General features: G+C 39.7%; 1 protein-coding gene across 1 annotated transcript in view; it reads left to right on the plus strand.

Annotated features, from left to right (window-relative positions):
- The first annotated feature begins 457 nt into the window (after positions 1-457).
- The window catches only part of LOC121317692 (dynein heavy chain 8, axonemal-like), a 151382-nt gene continuing 137299 nt past the window's right edge, over positions 458-14540 (plus strand). Inside the window, exons 1-13 of the mRNA XM_041253848.1 lie at positions 458-598; positions 1425-1559; positions 1745-1829; positions 2513-2664; positions 2884-3073; positions 3304-3467; positions 4667-4843; positions 5296-5409; positions 5607-5714; positions 7289-7390; positions 7786-7932; positions 11545-11742; positions 12249-12325. Of these exons, the coding sequence (XP_041109782.1) occupies positions 458-598; positions 1425-1559; positions 1745-1829; positions 2513-2664; positions 2884-3073; positions 3304-3467; positions 4667-4843; positions 5296-5409; positions 5607-5714; positions 7289-7390; positions 7786-7932; positions 11545-11742; positions 12249-12325 (1790 nt within the window). The remainder of the gene's footprint in view (positions 599-1424; positions 1560-1744; positions 1830-2512; positions 2665-2883; positions 3074-3303; positions 3468-4666; positions 4844-5295; positions 5410-5606; positions 5715-7288; positions 7391-7785; positions 7933-11544; positions 11743-12248; positions 12326-14540) is intronic.

The raw sequence follows: 14540 nt of genomic DNA on the forward strand, positions 1-14540 counted from the left end.
TATTTCTCTACAACCCGTTGTTTTGAAATGTATTGCTTTCATTCACCTTAACTCGAAAGCTACTTGTTTCAATTGTATATGTATATACTGGACTGTCAGCAAATCAGGTGTTCTGATGAAGTGTATGCAGGAAAAAGCCTTTAAGAAAAAAACAATAAACAACTATTATATTTTATAGTAACACACATGGATTGGGTGTAACTGTGTACTTTAAGATTTAATTATGTGCGTAGTTTGTTTTAAAATAGTTTTGAACATAACATAGTTAATTAACAGATTATTGCAGTGTGAACCTCCTGCTGAATAGAAAGTTATCCACTGTACTGCAGACTATAAAAGCTCTTACAGTATGTCAAGGTACCAGTACTTTGACACAGTGCCAACCTGCTCCAATCCAAGCTTTGTTTCTTGTCTTGGACTTTATAATACCACTTGATCATACCCTGCAGAGTGAAGGATGCAGCAGCAGAGCGGACAGAATGATGGCCCAAGCCTGAGCGAGGCTGCCAGTGCTGCTGACAAGGGCAGAAGGGCTAGCAAGTTCCGTCGGAGCTTAAGCTGCATGCAGACTGTTCAGGAAACCCTTAAAGAAAAACAGGTATGTCACCTGCTTCTCTTCTAGTAGTCTACAAAGTGATGCTTATAAACAGGTGTAAGATCTACAACTGCTCACATGTGTGTTCTACTTAGGCTCATAATCTGTGTTCCTCAGTGGTAAGAAGAATATGTTTCCCTTACACCACAGAACAGAAAGCCTGCTAACTATCAAGCTCTGCAGTTTACTATTGTTATGAGTGCACTCAATAAGCAGTGCATTACGTTTCTTTTCTTGAACTATGAGCAAGCCGCGAGTGCATCCTGACAGTAGCGAGTCAAGATCTGAGCTGCTGCGCTAGAGGTGCAAAACGGTCGACTTGTATTATCAGTGCGGTGGTAATTTCCAAATATGAACTTTTTTGACCAACACATGTGTTGAAGTAATGTAGTTGTTGTCATTTTGGCTTTTTAAAATTGATGTGCTATTTTTTAAGTGAAGCATTAGAAAAGAAAAATTGACTATTTATAACTTGACAAATCTGACTCACGTCCCAAGATGCTAAATAAAAAAAAAGTGTCAATAACTTTACAAAATTACAAAAATACAGTAGTAGTAATAAAGTAAGAAAAAAAATAATGAAAAAAATGTTGATATCTTGCTTGCCATTTTGAAACCGCTCATTTCTAACAGACTGTTCTCTAAAGGGATAGCAGTAGCAGTTGTCCTAAACGCCAACATTCCAGTGCATAGCAGATTGGCCAATTCAAGATTGCTGATTATAAATAGATGGGCATGTAATAAATATAAATACCGGTACATAATACTTGTGTGTCACTGTCCCTAGTGGTTAACATCTAATAAGAATAGCTGATGTGTCATTTTGCAGGCCAGATATAAGGAAGCCCGAGAGAATCGGAAGGCAAAGATCAGTCCTACATATAAATACATTTTTGAAATTCTAGCTGATAGACTTGGGATGGAACAAGCTATGGTTGAAGAATTTGTACTGGATGCTCCATCTGTGAGTTTTTATTATTTTGCATGGGAAGCACTGCTGTATATGTATTTAATTTGTAAACTTCATTAGTTTACTTAATATTGCTGCAATATGAAGTCAGTTATATAAACATGACTAACAAGTTCAGGGGGGGAGGGCAATATCAAAGTGTTAAACTATCAGATTACAGATTTACTGTTTATTTACAGCTTCAACCATTTGAAAATTTCTTTGCAAAGGGAGGATGTAAAACGCTATCATTTTTTTACCAGGAAGCAGAGCCACCAGGAATAGGTACAACAACAAATTTTTCTCATTAACAGTCATGATCCTGCTTTTAAATTAGTTAAATTATTTCTTATAGAGTATTCACGCCAGCACAAATAAATACATTTTCCCATAACATAACCATTTCATTAAAAAAACACTGGGTAAAAACTAAAGTTTATGTAAAGATTAACTCGATTAAATCCAGGAACAGTATCCATATAAAGTACAAAGAATGTATATGTACAATAGACACAGCAGTACACTATAAGCAAGCTTCTTGTTAAAGGATCCGTGTAATTAACATTAATAGTTTGATTGCTATCTGAAATAATTAGAAGAGTTGCATTTTATATAGCAATATTTATTTTTGCAAAGTTAAAAAAAGGTATCAACAGAACAATGCAGAGTTGCAATTTTTACCTTGACACAGGTAGCTTTTCTATTTTCTAATGTTAATGAATAACTTGTCATCTGTCTTGCACCAATATTCTAATTTTCAGGACTCATGAAGTGTGTAGAAAGCTGTTACTTATAATGTTTTTCTTTTAGTTCAGAAAATAAAATGTGACCAATACTACCAGAGACATTAACTAAAAAAGTTGATATAAATACAAATATGACATGTGCAGAACAGGTAGACTGATGAAAAACTATTTATCATTTTTGATAGATCAGTGTTTTAAATTATAGTATAAATATAATTTCAGAGAGTGGCCGCACTATCATAGGATCTGTAAAAGGGACGAAAATAACAAGACTGTTTCTGGCCATTTTATCGGAGTCCAATCTGAAGGGACAGTGCCTATTCTTTGTGCGTTGCAAAAATGATATTGCCATCACACTGAAAAATATTCATGAGGTATGCTTTCTTTTAAAATAGTAGAAAATTATAACTTCTCTTTTTGTGAGTAGAAATGTGTAGTCTAACTGCCTACACACATATCTTGAGATATCAGAGAAATAATGCTCCCATTCCTCTTGCACACAAAAGGGTTACATTTATTATTTACAATAATTAATTTAGGCTAACTTTCATCCTAGATTAATTGAAAAATTTATTCAATATTTTTGTTTGCAGGAAACCTATTTTTCTATGCTGGATGCCTCTGAGGGGTTGCTGACAGGAACAAGAAACATTTTGGCAAACATTTTCTTTCCAGCTGTCTGTGCAACTGAGAACTGGGGCGCACTAAACCTGTCCAAGCATGGAGAGAAGGAGAAACAGAATTTCAAAGATGGAATCAGACGATACATTGCTTTCTTAGATGGTAAGTAGGATTTGTAGTGAACAGAATATTGTACATCAGGATTCCCATTGAGGCCAATAAACTTTGAGTCAGGTATGGAGAGAGACACACTTTTTACTGGACACCTGTTTAAAGAGTGACACTCACTAATTACAATGTGTAATAGGTTTTTAAAGTATATGCAAAATCCTGCCTTGGTGGCAGTGCGTACCATAATAAAGTACTGTATTTACCCTGTCTATCTCCTGTAGGCACTAGAGTAAGCATTGAGGGGGCTGTGAAGCTGAAGAAGGCTACTCTCATTGATCTCTCCAAACTGCAGTCCTTCGAGGATCTGATGACAGCAGCCTCAGATGTGGATATGATTGGTCAGCTAGAGGAAGTGCTTATGATGTGGTACAAACAGATAGAACAGGTGAGTGCACAGCCCTCACTGTAATACAACAATATCTACAAAAAGGGACAACTTAAACAAGACACAGTTGGGACTAGCTTGGTCCCTTGTTTTTCATGTCAGTGAAGAAGTTTACAGCCGCATATTTCCAAATGAGTCCCAGTTGTGTTTAACCATTTTTATGTCACTTCTTTATTGAGCTAATACATCCGTCCCTCTAGATGTCACATCACATTTTACGTATATATTATTCCACATACTGTACAGTCATCAGTCATTATAATGTGCTTTATCATGATAATAATACCTCATTTGCTTATCTAATGACACAGGTATTAAATACCATGTGTCCAATTTTAATTACACTATTGTTCATTAATTCAATACTATTCTATACATACGGTTGATATGCTTCATGGTAATCAACTGGTCATATTTCTAATTTTGAATTTACAGCCATGGCGGGGGATTAATACTTTTTTGAGGAGGTGGCCAGTAGAGATTTTGGTGGCCCTAATTTTTTCTTAGTGAACTTAAAAATAATCGCAATAAATGTGTTACTGACATACTTTAAGAATGGGGTCTATAAATAATCTCTTGTGGAGAACCACAGCTGGATTCATATATTGTATTTGTTAATTTTTTTTAAAAAAAATTGAAATTTAGTAGTTGACAATTGTTTTTATCATTTTTTCTCCCAATTTGGAATAGCCAATTATTTTTAGGCTCAGCTCACCGCTACCATCCCCACGCTGACTCGGGAGCGGCGAAGACGGACACACACTGTCCTCCGAAGTGTGTGTCGTCAGCCGACCACTTCTTTTTCACACTGCAGGCCTACCATGCAGCCACCTCAGAGTTACATTACCAGTTATAGGCATTTTTAACTTCTGAAGCTGTTTGTTGATTGTATAATACTGAATACAGTATATAGTCTGTATAACATAATATCTCAGTGATTGTGGACTGGCTTACAATTGAAGTTACCTGCCAGATACAGCAAGGCTAAGCTGAGAGGTCAAAGGTCTCATTTTTGACACCCCTGTTCTGAAGCTATCCCATTCAGAAAACAAATGGAATTGAAATAATTCCACTAAAGACAGACACACACATGCACACACAACAAAGAGACATACTGAACCTGGCAACTCTGCTGTTACGTGTGTAGTATTTTCTATTTATTCAAGTGGACATACGCTAATGGTTCTTATTCTTTATAGGTTCTTACAGAAAGTGACCAGATGAGAAAAGAGGCTGATGCTTCAGGCCCCTTAACTGAGCTGGATCACTGGAAACGAATGTCTGCTAAATTCAGTTCCATCATTGAGCACATCAAAGGGCATGACTGCAAGACTGTCATCCATGCTTTAAATATCAGTCGCTCCAAAACACTTAAAGTAAGTAAAAATTGAATTAGGGCTAAATAATTCAAAATAAGTTGGAAGTGTTTGTGGAAAAAAATCAGAGCTGATCACATTTTAGTAATGTTTACCCCTTTAGCGTCTCATTTTGTTTGTCCCACAGTCCACTTTTCTCCACCTGAATTTAGGGGACAATTCATTCATTCATAGAAAGATCCCTGTCTGTCATGTTTTGACTGGAGGGAGCTGCATTGTAAGCTCAGAAAGGCAACCATGATATTATGGTGTTTACATCTTACCTCATGTCAACCAGCATAAATCTTAAATCCTATTCTTGTTTTCTTATTTAAAATATAGTATGTATATTGAAAAAAAAAGCTGCTACTAAATAAAATGTTGTGACTGCAGCATTGTTATCTAAGCAGCATTACTTGTACATTTTGAATTAAAGTTAATTAAAGGCGTCACATGTTTTTGTCTTTGTTTAGGCATGGAGAGAGCTGGATGCAAGAATTACTGATTCTGCCAATGAAGCAAAGGATAATGTAAAATTTTTATATACACTGGAGAAGGTCTGTCAGCCTCTGTATAACTGTGACCCGGTGAGTCCAATCAATTTAGACATGAATGTTTGTAGCTATCACCTAGCAACTTCGCTGGTGTTTTCCACAAGCAGTGATTTAGTGACCCTTTGTGGGTTTTATGATTTAAAAAATTAAAATAAACTCAAAGTTCTTCAGATTATTTTAGTCAAAGATGCATGTGCTGTCCAAGATTCAGTGAAAGTATTTTTTTCCAGGTAACAATGATCAAAGGCATCCCAAATTTGATTAATGCCATAAGAATGATTCACAGTGTTTCAAGGTACTATAACACTTCAGAACGAATGACATCTCTCTTTATAAAGGTAGGCTTCTTGATTGCAATTGCCACAATAATATGCTATTTATTAGAAATGTTTGGTTTTATAAAAAGACTTGAAGACTTCTTGTTCAAGTATTATGTGTACGCTGACTGTAAGCATGTATTTGTAATAGAGGTGTGCAGAAATGCGTTACTCATACTCAAAATTGCCTTTAAGAAGGACCGGTATTTATTAGCAGGTATTCAATAAATCCATGCATTAATGTGTGATTTCAAAAGAAGAAAAACTGCCCTCCCTCTCATTTACATTTGAGTACCAATCAATGGCCATTAACTTCATAACTGAGTATTTTAAAAGCTGATTGGAAGAATAATTTCCTCTCATCTGGTGCATTGACATTTTTACTGCCTTCTGTATGCCAGTATGGCAGTGTGAAAGTGATGTGAGTGTTGTTCAGTTTTATAAAGCACCCGGACACAGAAATTGCACTTAAAATGCTGGACAGGAGCGCAGATTTTATTGAGACAAAGCAGGGAACCACGTGACGGTACCGGCAACAGTAAGGTCACAGGCACATACACACAAACGAGAGTATAAACAAGGTACAAAAGCAGTGCAAAAATAAAACAAAAATAAGGTTTGCACACAGGCGGCTGAGCGCTACCTCAATGAAAAAGAGGGTCCCGCTGTCAGAGTACACTAAGCTACACACCCTCGCTATACTGGTTGGGGATCCCCCCCCCCCCCCCCCCCCCCCCCCCCCCCCCCCCCCCCCCCCCCCCGAACCCTGGCTAAGCCTCACTGTTCAATTAGTTGACTGACAGCACTGACGCATGCTCTGAGAAGCCAGTGACAGAGCTTGCCTCTGTTTGTTGTCCCTGGAAAATATTCTTTGCAATTGATTGGTACTCAGTTGTAAATGTGAGGGAGGACAGCTTTCCGTTGTTTTGAAATCAACATGTTAATGAATGTATATATTGAATACCTGCAATTCTGAGTACAAGTAACACGTTTTTGTACACCACTTATTTAAGAAACTACTGATTTCACTGTAAGTCTGGGTGATAAGTTGCAATGTGTTTAGTGATGACTGGTACTTGAAATCTTTTTTTATTAAGAACCCAACACTTGTTTAATCAGAAAGACTGGTTCATACTTCAGTCGTGTCTGGCAATAAAAGGTTAACTGGTCACCAGAGTTACTTTTTCTCAAATGTAGTTGATCACTTCTCACAACCGTCTACCAGTGGCCGCAAGACTGAAGTATGAACCAGCTTTAAGGGGTCCTGGAAGACAAGAACAGCAGGGAATCACACTAACAACAATTTAAAAAATAAAGTGGCAGATCAATCAAAGACTGGCAATTGTGTAAAGTTGAGTGGTTGTTTTTGTGGTGTGGACTAATGTCCACTGGGTGTAAAGTCATTTCACTTGTTACTTGAGCTAGATTTAAACCTTATTCTCCAGAGTGGGAAAGCATGAAAGGCTAGGGAGTCTCAGTAAAGTGTAACAGAAAGATACATTATAATATATAACAAACGGCATGTTTCATGTCAAACATCACCAGATGTCCTACTAATATCAACACCTAATATTTGCTTTCTTTTCTATTGCCAGGTCACAAACCAAATGGTCACAGCATCCAAAGCATATATTACTGACAATGGTGCATCTCGTGTGTGGGACCAGGAAACTCCGGTTGTTATTAAAAAGATAGAGGTTGGTAATTAGGATAAGAAAAATTGTGCCTATGTATTAAATTATATTTCTGTGTGGGGTGAACCTGATGTCTACAAGCAAATTTTAAATTCAGTTTCCATTCATCTTTTTCCTCTATTATGTGTATGATTTATGTGTTTAAATACCGACAGAGAAGACACTCATAATTTCCATGTCATGTTAACGAATATGTACCAGTCTTGATCATAGTTTTGTCAAAAGCAATTTTGAACAGTTGTATAGATCTGGCAGTTTTCAAACCTGTCACATCACTACTGTGTTGCTTCTGGTGGGTATGGTCATGTCGCTGCGAAAATGTCTCGTCACATTGAGTCTTCAGCCACTCTCTTCAGCCACTCGAGAGCTGTATTAACATAAGAATTATTTGTTGACAGGATTGCATTTTCCTGTTTCGAGAGTATCAGGCATGTTTTCATAAAACAAAGAAGCACACCCTGGAGACCCCAGGAGAGAAACCTTTTGAGGTATCCGAGATGTACATATTTGGGAAGTTTGAAGCATTCTGCCGTAGACTGGAACAGGTGAGTAGCTCTACTGACTGTTGAGTCACCCAAGAAACCCCTTTTCACCAATAAAATGAAAACAAATCATAGAGTCCTTCTTTGAAAGCTGTTAATCTGCATTGATGGTTATACCAGATGTTTTAGGATTGCTGCCTGGTTGTATCAAGGGATGCAACAAAAATACTATATGTTGATAACTGTGATATCAGTGAAATATCAGAATATTTTTTTCTACTGTACATTTTAATATTTCAGTTCTTACCCCATTAAGTGTGTTCTCTAATATTTAACATCCTGGTGAGCTGCCAGAGGCTCACTATGGGACATTGTTATTTTGGCTTGACTTCTTAGCTCTCTAGTGGGTTGTTTTTTCATTTTTCCTAAATTCCTTCATGCCTTCACTGGTAGAAAGTCCATTATTTTATAAAAAACTTAAAGCAAGTATTGATTGTGCATGATAACAATGATTGCATATATTTTATTATAAAAATATTATTAAATGGTCAAGCATGATGAGCAATATGTAAATATGCATTTTGGTGGTATGTGGTTGTGTCAGGAAATGGCGTTGCGGTGACGACAGACCAGAAGAAAGCACACACAGGTCAGGTAGCTGCAGTTTATAAAATACGCGGCGTGCACCGTTTTTATTTAATAACAGAAATAAATAAAAAATGTTTAAACAAAAATAAACACTTGCTCCCAGAGCAAAATAAAAGGTTTGAAATAAAACAAATCCCGAACACAAAATACAAACAGACCTAAGGTCAGGCTGGGCAACTGCCTTCACTGATCCTTATTTATTTTAAATATCTCTCCTCTCGCTGTTCCGTTTTCCGTACACCCACCCGGAGTGTCAAGAGCTGCAGGTATTTATTTAGGTGACCATCTCCCAAATTAAGTGATTAATTTGTTACTAATCGGGAGATGGTTTTCTAATGTGGATGGGGCTTCCCATCCACGCTGCAAAACAATAACAAAACTAAACACAGCTACGCCGTCATACAATAAATAATAAACAAACAAAACACACAACGGTTCGCTGTCATCTATAAACAAATTAAAACACAATAAACAAATACAATAAATAAGTCGTAATACATAAATAACACAGGGACGGAGGGGGAGACCCCGTTCTAAAAATAAACAAACAAACAAAATATATTTAAGCAGGGATTTCCTAGCACCCTGCTACATATCCCTCTCCTTGTGCGAAGCACACATGGCCCCAACGGCCACCTCCCCCCTTAGTCTCAAAGTCCTGGAAGAGGGGGAGCAAGGTGTCGATGGTGGCAGCCACAGTGGGAGGTCCTTCTCCCACCACTCCTTCGTAGCTGGCAGCTCCCTCTTCCGGGGCTTCAGCCACTGTTCCTTCTGCGGCAAAAGTGCGGCTGGGGGAGCTGGTTTCCTGACCTCACCCCCATTCTTCATGGCCAGCAGCTCCCCTCTGTGGGGCTCCGGCCACCGTACTTTCTACCGCGAAAGTGCGGCTGGGGGAGCTGGTCTCCTGACCTCCCCCCACTTCTTTGTAACCGGCAGCCCCCTTTTCCAAGGCGCCGGCCCTGGTGCGTCCTGTGGTCCTGCAGGACTAGTACCGACTCCAGGCGGTGCGGAGCGACAGGAAGCCCCAGGCGATGCGGACATAGCATCCTTGGTCAGTGCGAGGCAGTCATCCTTGGGCAGTGCGAGGCAGTCATCCTTGGGCAGTGCGAGGCAGGCATCCTTGGACGGTGAGAGGCAGGGCAGCAGCGGACCCTCTGGAGGCGACGGCGGGAGGAGAGCCAGGCCTAGCTGTGGTGCGGGATTTGGCCCTCTTCGCAGCCACTATGGCCGGGCGTTTTTCCTTCGTGCTGCCCTCAGCAACCTATGCGGAGGTCCGACAGCATCCTGCCCTGGTCTCTTCAATGCTGAAGGGAGAAGCAGCTCCTGTTTCTCTCCCTTTAGCGGGGTTGGAGACAGAGGCAGCTCCTGCTGCTCTTCTCCTGGCGAAGGCAGCAGGGGCTCCTCCCCTTCTGGCAGCGAAGGCGGCCGGGGCTCCTCCCCTTCTGGCAGCGAAGGCGGCCGGGGCTCCTCCCCTTCTGACAGCGAAGGCGGCAGGGGCTCAACCCCTTCTGGCTGCAGTGGGGAAACCAGCAGGCACACTCCCTCCGCTGGTGGAGGTGGGAGCAGCGTGTATCCCCCCACGGTGGTGGAGGTGCCACCAGCAAGTACTCTCCCTCTGCTGGTGGAGGTGGAAGTGACAAGCAGTCCTCCCACTGAGGTGGAGGCGGAACCAGCAGGAATTCTCCCTCTGCTGGTGGGTTCTTGGGCTGTGGATGCTCGGGGTCCTCCCACTCAGCCGCAGGACGCTCGGGCTCCTCCCCTCTTGGTAGAGGTGGCAGAACCAGCAGGTATTCTTCTAGTGGGAGGAGGCAGTTGAGTGGAAAGTGCCCCCTCTCCCCACAGAGGTAGCACTCCTGTGTCACTACAGGAGTGCCCCTCTCCTCCAGTGGCTGTTGTGGGACCAGCAGGCACTCCTCTTCCGCTGGGGCAAGCTTGGGCTGTGGCTGTTCGGGATCCTCCCTCTTGGGCGTTGGCGGAGTCTGTTCTCTCGCCCAGAACCACTTTGCCTGATCCCCAACAAGGTCCTGGTTCCAGGCCTCCTCATATTGGGGGTCGCCATAGGAGCAGTCCTCCCGAACGTGTCCAAACTTACCACAGGCTTCGCACATGGGGGCCCCTTCAGCCTTCCATTCTTCCTGCTCGGCTGCCCAGTCCAGAGGTCCAAACCAAGTTGGAGCCCGGGTCCACCAACTCTTCGGCTGCTGCGGTTAAAAAAAACCATACTACAGTACCCTTCTGCAATACCTCTTCTGGCCTGAGTCCAGGAGGCGCTGGTGATCCCACATTGCAAACCACGTGTGGCAGGGAATGGCGTTGCGGTGACGTCAGACCAGAAGAAAGCACACACAGGTCAGGTAGCAGCAGTTTACAAAATGCACTATTTTTATTTAATAACAAAAAGAAATAAAAATGTTTAAACAAAAATAAACACTTGCTCACTGAGCAAAATAAAAGTTTGAAATAAAACAAATCACGAACACAAAATACAAACAAACCTAAGGTCAGGCTGGGCAACTGCCTTCATTGATCCTTATTTATTTTAAATATTTCTCTCCTCTAGCTCTCCCGTTCTCCTCAGTGTACCCACCCGGAGTACCGAGAGCTGCAGGTATTTATGCAGGTGACCATCTCCCGATTAGCAACAAATGAATCACTTAATTAATTCGGGAGATGGCCACCTTCTGCACAAGTTTTATAATGTGGATGGGGCTTCCCATCCACGCTGCAAAACAATAACAAAACTAAACACAGCTACGCCGTCATACAATAAATAATAAACAAACAAAACACACAGCGGTTTGCCATCATCTATAAAAAAAATAAAACACAATTAACAAATACAATAAATAAATCATAATACATAAATAACACAGGGACGGAGGGGGGGACTCCGTTCTAAAAATAAACAAACAAAATATATTTAAGCAGGGCTTTCCTACCGCCCTGCTACAGTGGTACAGTATCTACTTTAGTTTTTATCGTACTTAAAAGGAGGGATTTCCCACTCCAGTTCTTTTTATTTTACAGATCACAGAGATGATTACAGCAGTGAAAGTATTGTCTGCTCTTAATAAGTCCACAATTGAAGGGATAGATCCCTTGGCTGGAAAATTTCAAAATATCTACCTGAATATGAAGAAGAAGCAGTATGATATTTTGGATCCAAGAAAAACAGAATTTGAAACAGACTTTTCAGAGTTTATGGTCCAGGTCCAAAATGTAGAGGTAAGTGTTATTCCAGGGAACCTGTATTAGATTATAAGTTAGATATACATTTGTAACATACAAAATAATAAAGAAAATATAGCTGAAAATGGCACCTATACTGTTTGGAAGGTAAATAATGACATACAGTACATTCCCAGATGGAACTGAGTGGAGAATCAAGTTTGAGTCAAAATGGTTGAGCCCAGCTTGAAATGTTCATTCTAATTCTTCAACCCTTGGGTCTATTAAATAGCTGAATTATACTGTACATCACTAACAATAAACAACATTGTACTTGAGTCACTAATTATTCCTCCAGCAACTACTGTCACCATTCCTTATGTCCTATAGACTTCTACTAGTGGATCCTAGTGTTTGCCATCATGTGATTTTTAATGGCATTGGCCAAAGAACATGTCTTTTTAAGAGTGCTGGACCTTTGGTATGTAACAAAAGAAGAAAAGATGACTGAATGAACAATCTAATTCGGTTTAATAAATGTATTTGTTATTTGTACAATTTAGACTCAGCTGCAGGTGTTCATGAATTCCTGTTTTATTAAGATTCTGTCTTGCCAGCATGCTGTGCTTTTGTTGCAAAGGTAGGTGATGTTGAATTACAAATTCTAAATATTGTTAAGCTGGTATTGGTTTTGATATACCAATATATAGAGGATATGTCATGAAAAACCATGACGTATACGGTGTTTGTGTAATGGGCAGACACTGCGATAATAAACAAGCCTTTGATCCCTGGTTATGCAGGTGAGAAAATAGTGGGGATGCGTAAGGGGCATTGTCCAGGTAAAATAATTATACGTGCATGGGTACAAGCTGAAGAAACTACCGTAAAAACGTTGTGTAAGTCGATTTTCTAGGCATTTTTGTGGGGTCCTTAAAAGGGGATAGTGACTAATACACCGGTGAGACATATGCACCAGTGTGTCCAATATTAAACTATTGTACCAGTGCCACAATGGGATTACTACAGCCATGGTTATAATGGCTCACACAAACTTAACTGTCAACAACCCGATTATTTTTTCAGGATCTACGACTTTCAGGTCATGTTACATGTAGAAACACAAAACCACTGTTGTTCTAATTACAAGTTCCCTTTCAAGTATGAAATGTATGAAATTTCTGTTTCAGGGATCCAGGGTTATGATAAAAACTTAATGTTTTAATTAGTTACTCTTAGTCATTTTGAATGATAAATGCAAGTGTGACAGGGTGCAGCCTGTCTTTGTGTGTTTTTTGTGGTGTTTAGAGTGGATGTGAGTCTGCTGCATGGATCTTAGTGAGTGAGTTTGTGTGAGGAATGTGGGAGAGGTGCTGCAGCTGATGAGGTACGAATTGCCCAATTATTGCAACACCTGTATAAAAGGGAGTGTTTGTGAGAGTAAGAAGACCTGTCTGAGAAAGTGAGTGGTTTATTGGTGTATATTTTGTGTTTAGAACTTGTTTTTAATAGTGTTTTGTGTCTGTTCTTTTTATTTGGCCATTGTGCCTTTTTGTTTTCTGTATTTTGTTTAATTAAAGTCTTTTATTTTCACTGCAGTTCATGACTATGAGTCTCCTTACCCCGACCAGCCTGTCATAGTTGGTGTCAGTGGGACAGCGTAGGAGTGCAGAATTTTTTTTGTTTGTTTTGTTTAAAAAACACACTGGCTACACCCTGTCACAGCAAGCTTTCAGACTCTTGACTGACCTCATCTCGACCCAGACGCGTGTACGTGGAGAAAATGAAAATAGTGGTTAAAGTTATCTATCTTTGGAATATGAAAACAAGGAAATTCATAGAGATGGACAGCTATACTGCTTCACTGTTTACAGACTAGCTGTCCATCTCTATGAATTTCCTTGTTCCCACGTTTCCGAGCCATTGGTTTTTCAACATTCAGACTGAATCCACCCATGGAATTCATAACAAACAGCTACTGGTTAGAAAGCCTAGTAAACTAGCAAGTCTTCTGAAAACATTTTGTTTGAATTGAGTACTTTTAATGACTTTAATACACACTGTAACATGTTCTACATGACAGTATAACGTAGTGGTACGTTGAAGCAGTGGTCCCAATGTGTTTAACAGATCGTCAAACCTTTCACCTGTCATTCTGAAAATAATTATGTCTCATACTGGCTGCATCTCTCTAATTAATGCATGCAATTCTACCTTTTGAATTCTCTGTTGGTTGAGAGGACAGATGTACCAACAACATTGCTAATGTTTTTTTTAAACTCTTGTATAAGAGCTACAAACTCAGTACATCTCCTTAAATGTCAATTCTTCCAATTACAGGAATGCATTCTATTTAAAGTATGAAACACAGCTACATAGTCAAAAGGGCTGCAACACAATGCATCCTTCATACAGAGAATAGTGAAGCTCCACAGCTTTTATAGCTGTCTGCACCTGACGTATCGCATTCATCTGTGATAGAAAACAAACCAGCAGCCCAAATACTGTATATAATGGTTTTTCATGACATATCTTGTTTATGCAACAAATGCCTACATTTTCTATAAATAATCAGTAAGAGTAATGTGGCTACACTTACTAATTTGAAGCTACTGTACAGTTTTCTATAACTTTTTACAAGTTAGTACAGTCAGCACAGCGTTCATCCCTTCAGACAGGTGAGCTGTATATAGAGATTTGCATTATTCATACCCATTCTTTTCTCAAATGTTTTTGAAATTCCTTTATTAAAATATCCTTGTCAAAATAAAAAATGTGTATCAAAATTTACTTCCATCTTAAAATGTTTCCTATTTTGTAAAATGTTATTGTTTTATAAATGGAGTTTGTTTTTA

The sequence above is a fragment of the Polyodon spathula genome, chromosome 6, assembly GCF_017654505.1.
Source record: "Polyodon spathula isolate WHYD16114869_AA chromosome 6, ASM1765450v1, whole genome shotgun sequence".
In the NCBI taxonomy this organism is placed as follows: domain Eukaryota; kingdom Metazoa; phylum Chordata; class Actinopteri; order Acipenseriformes; family Polyodontidae; genus Polyodon; species Polyodon spathula.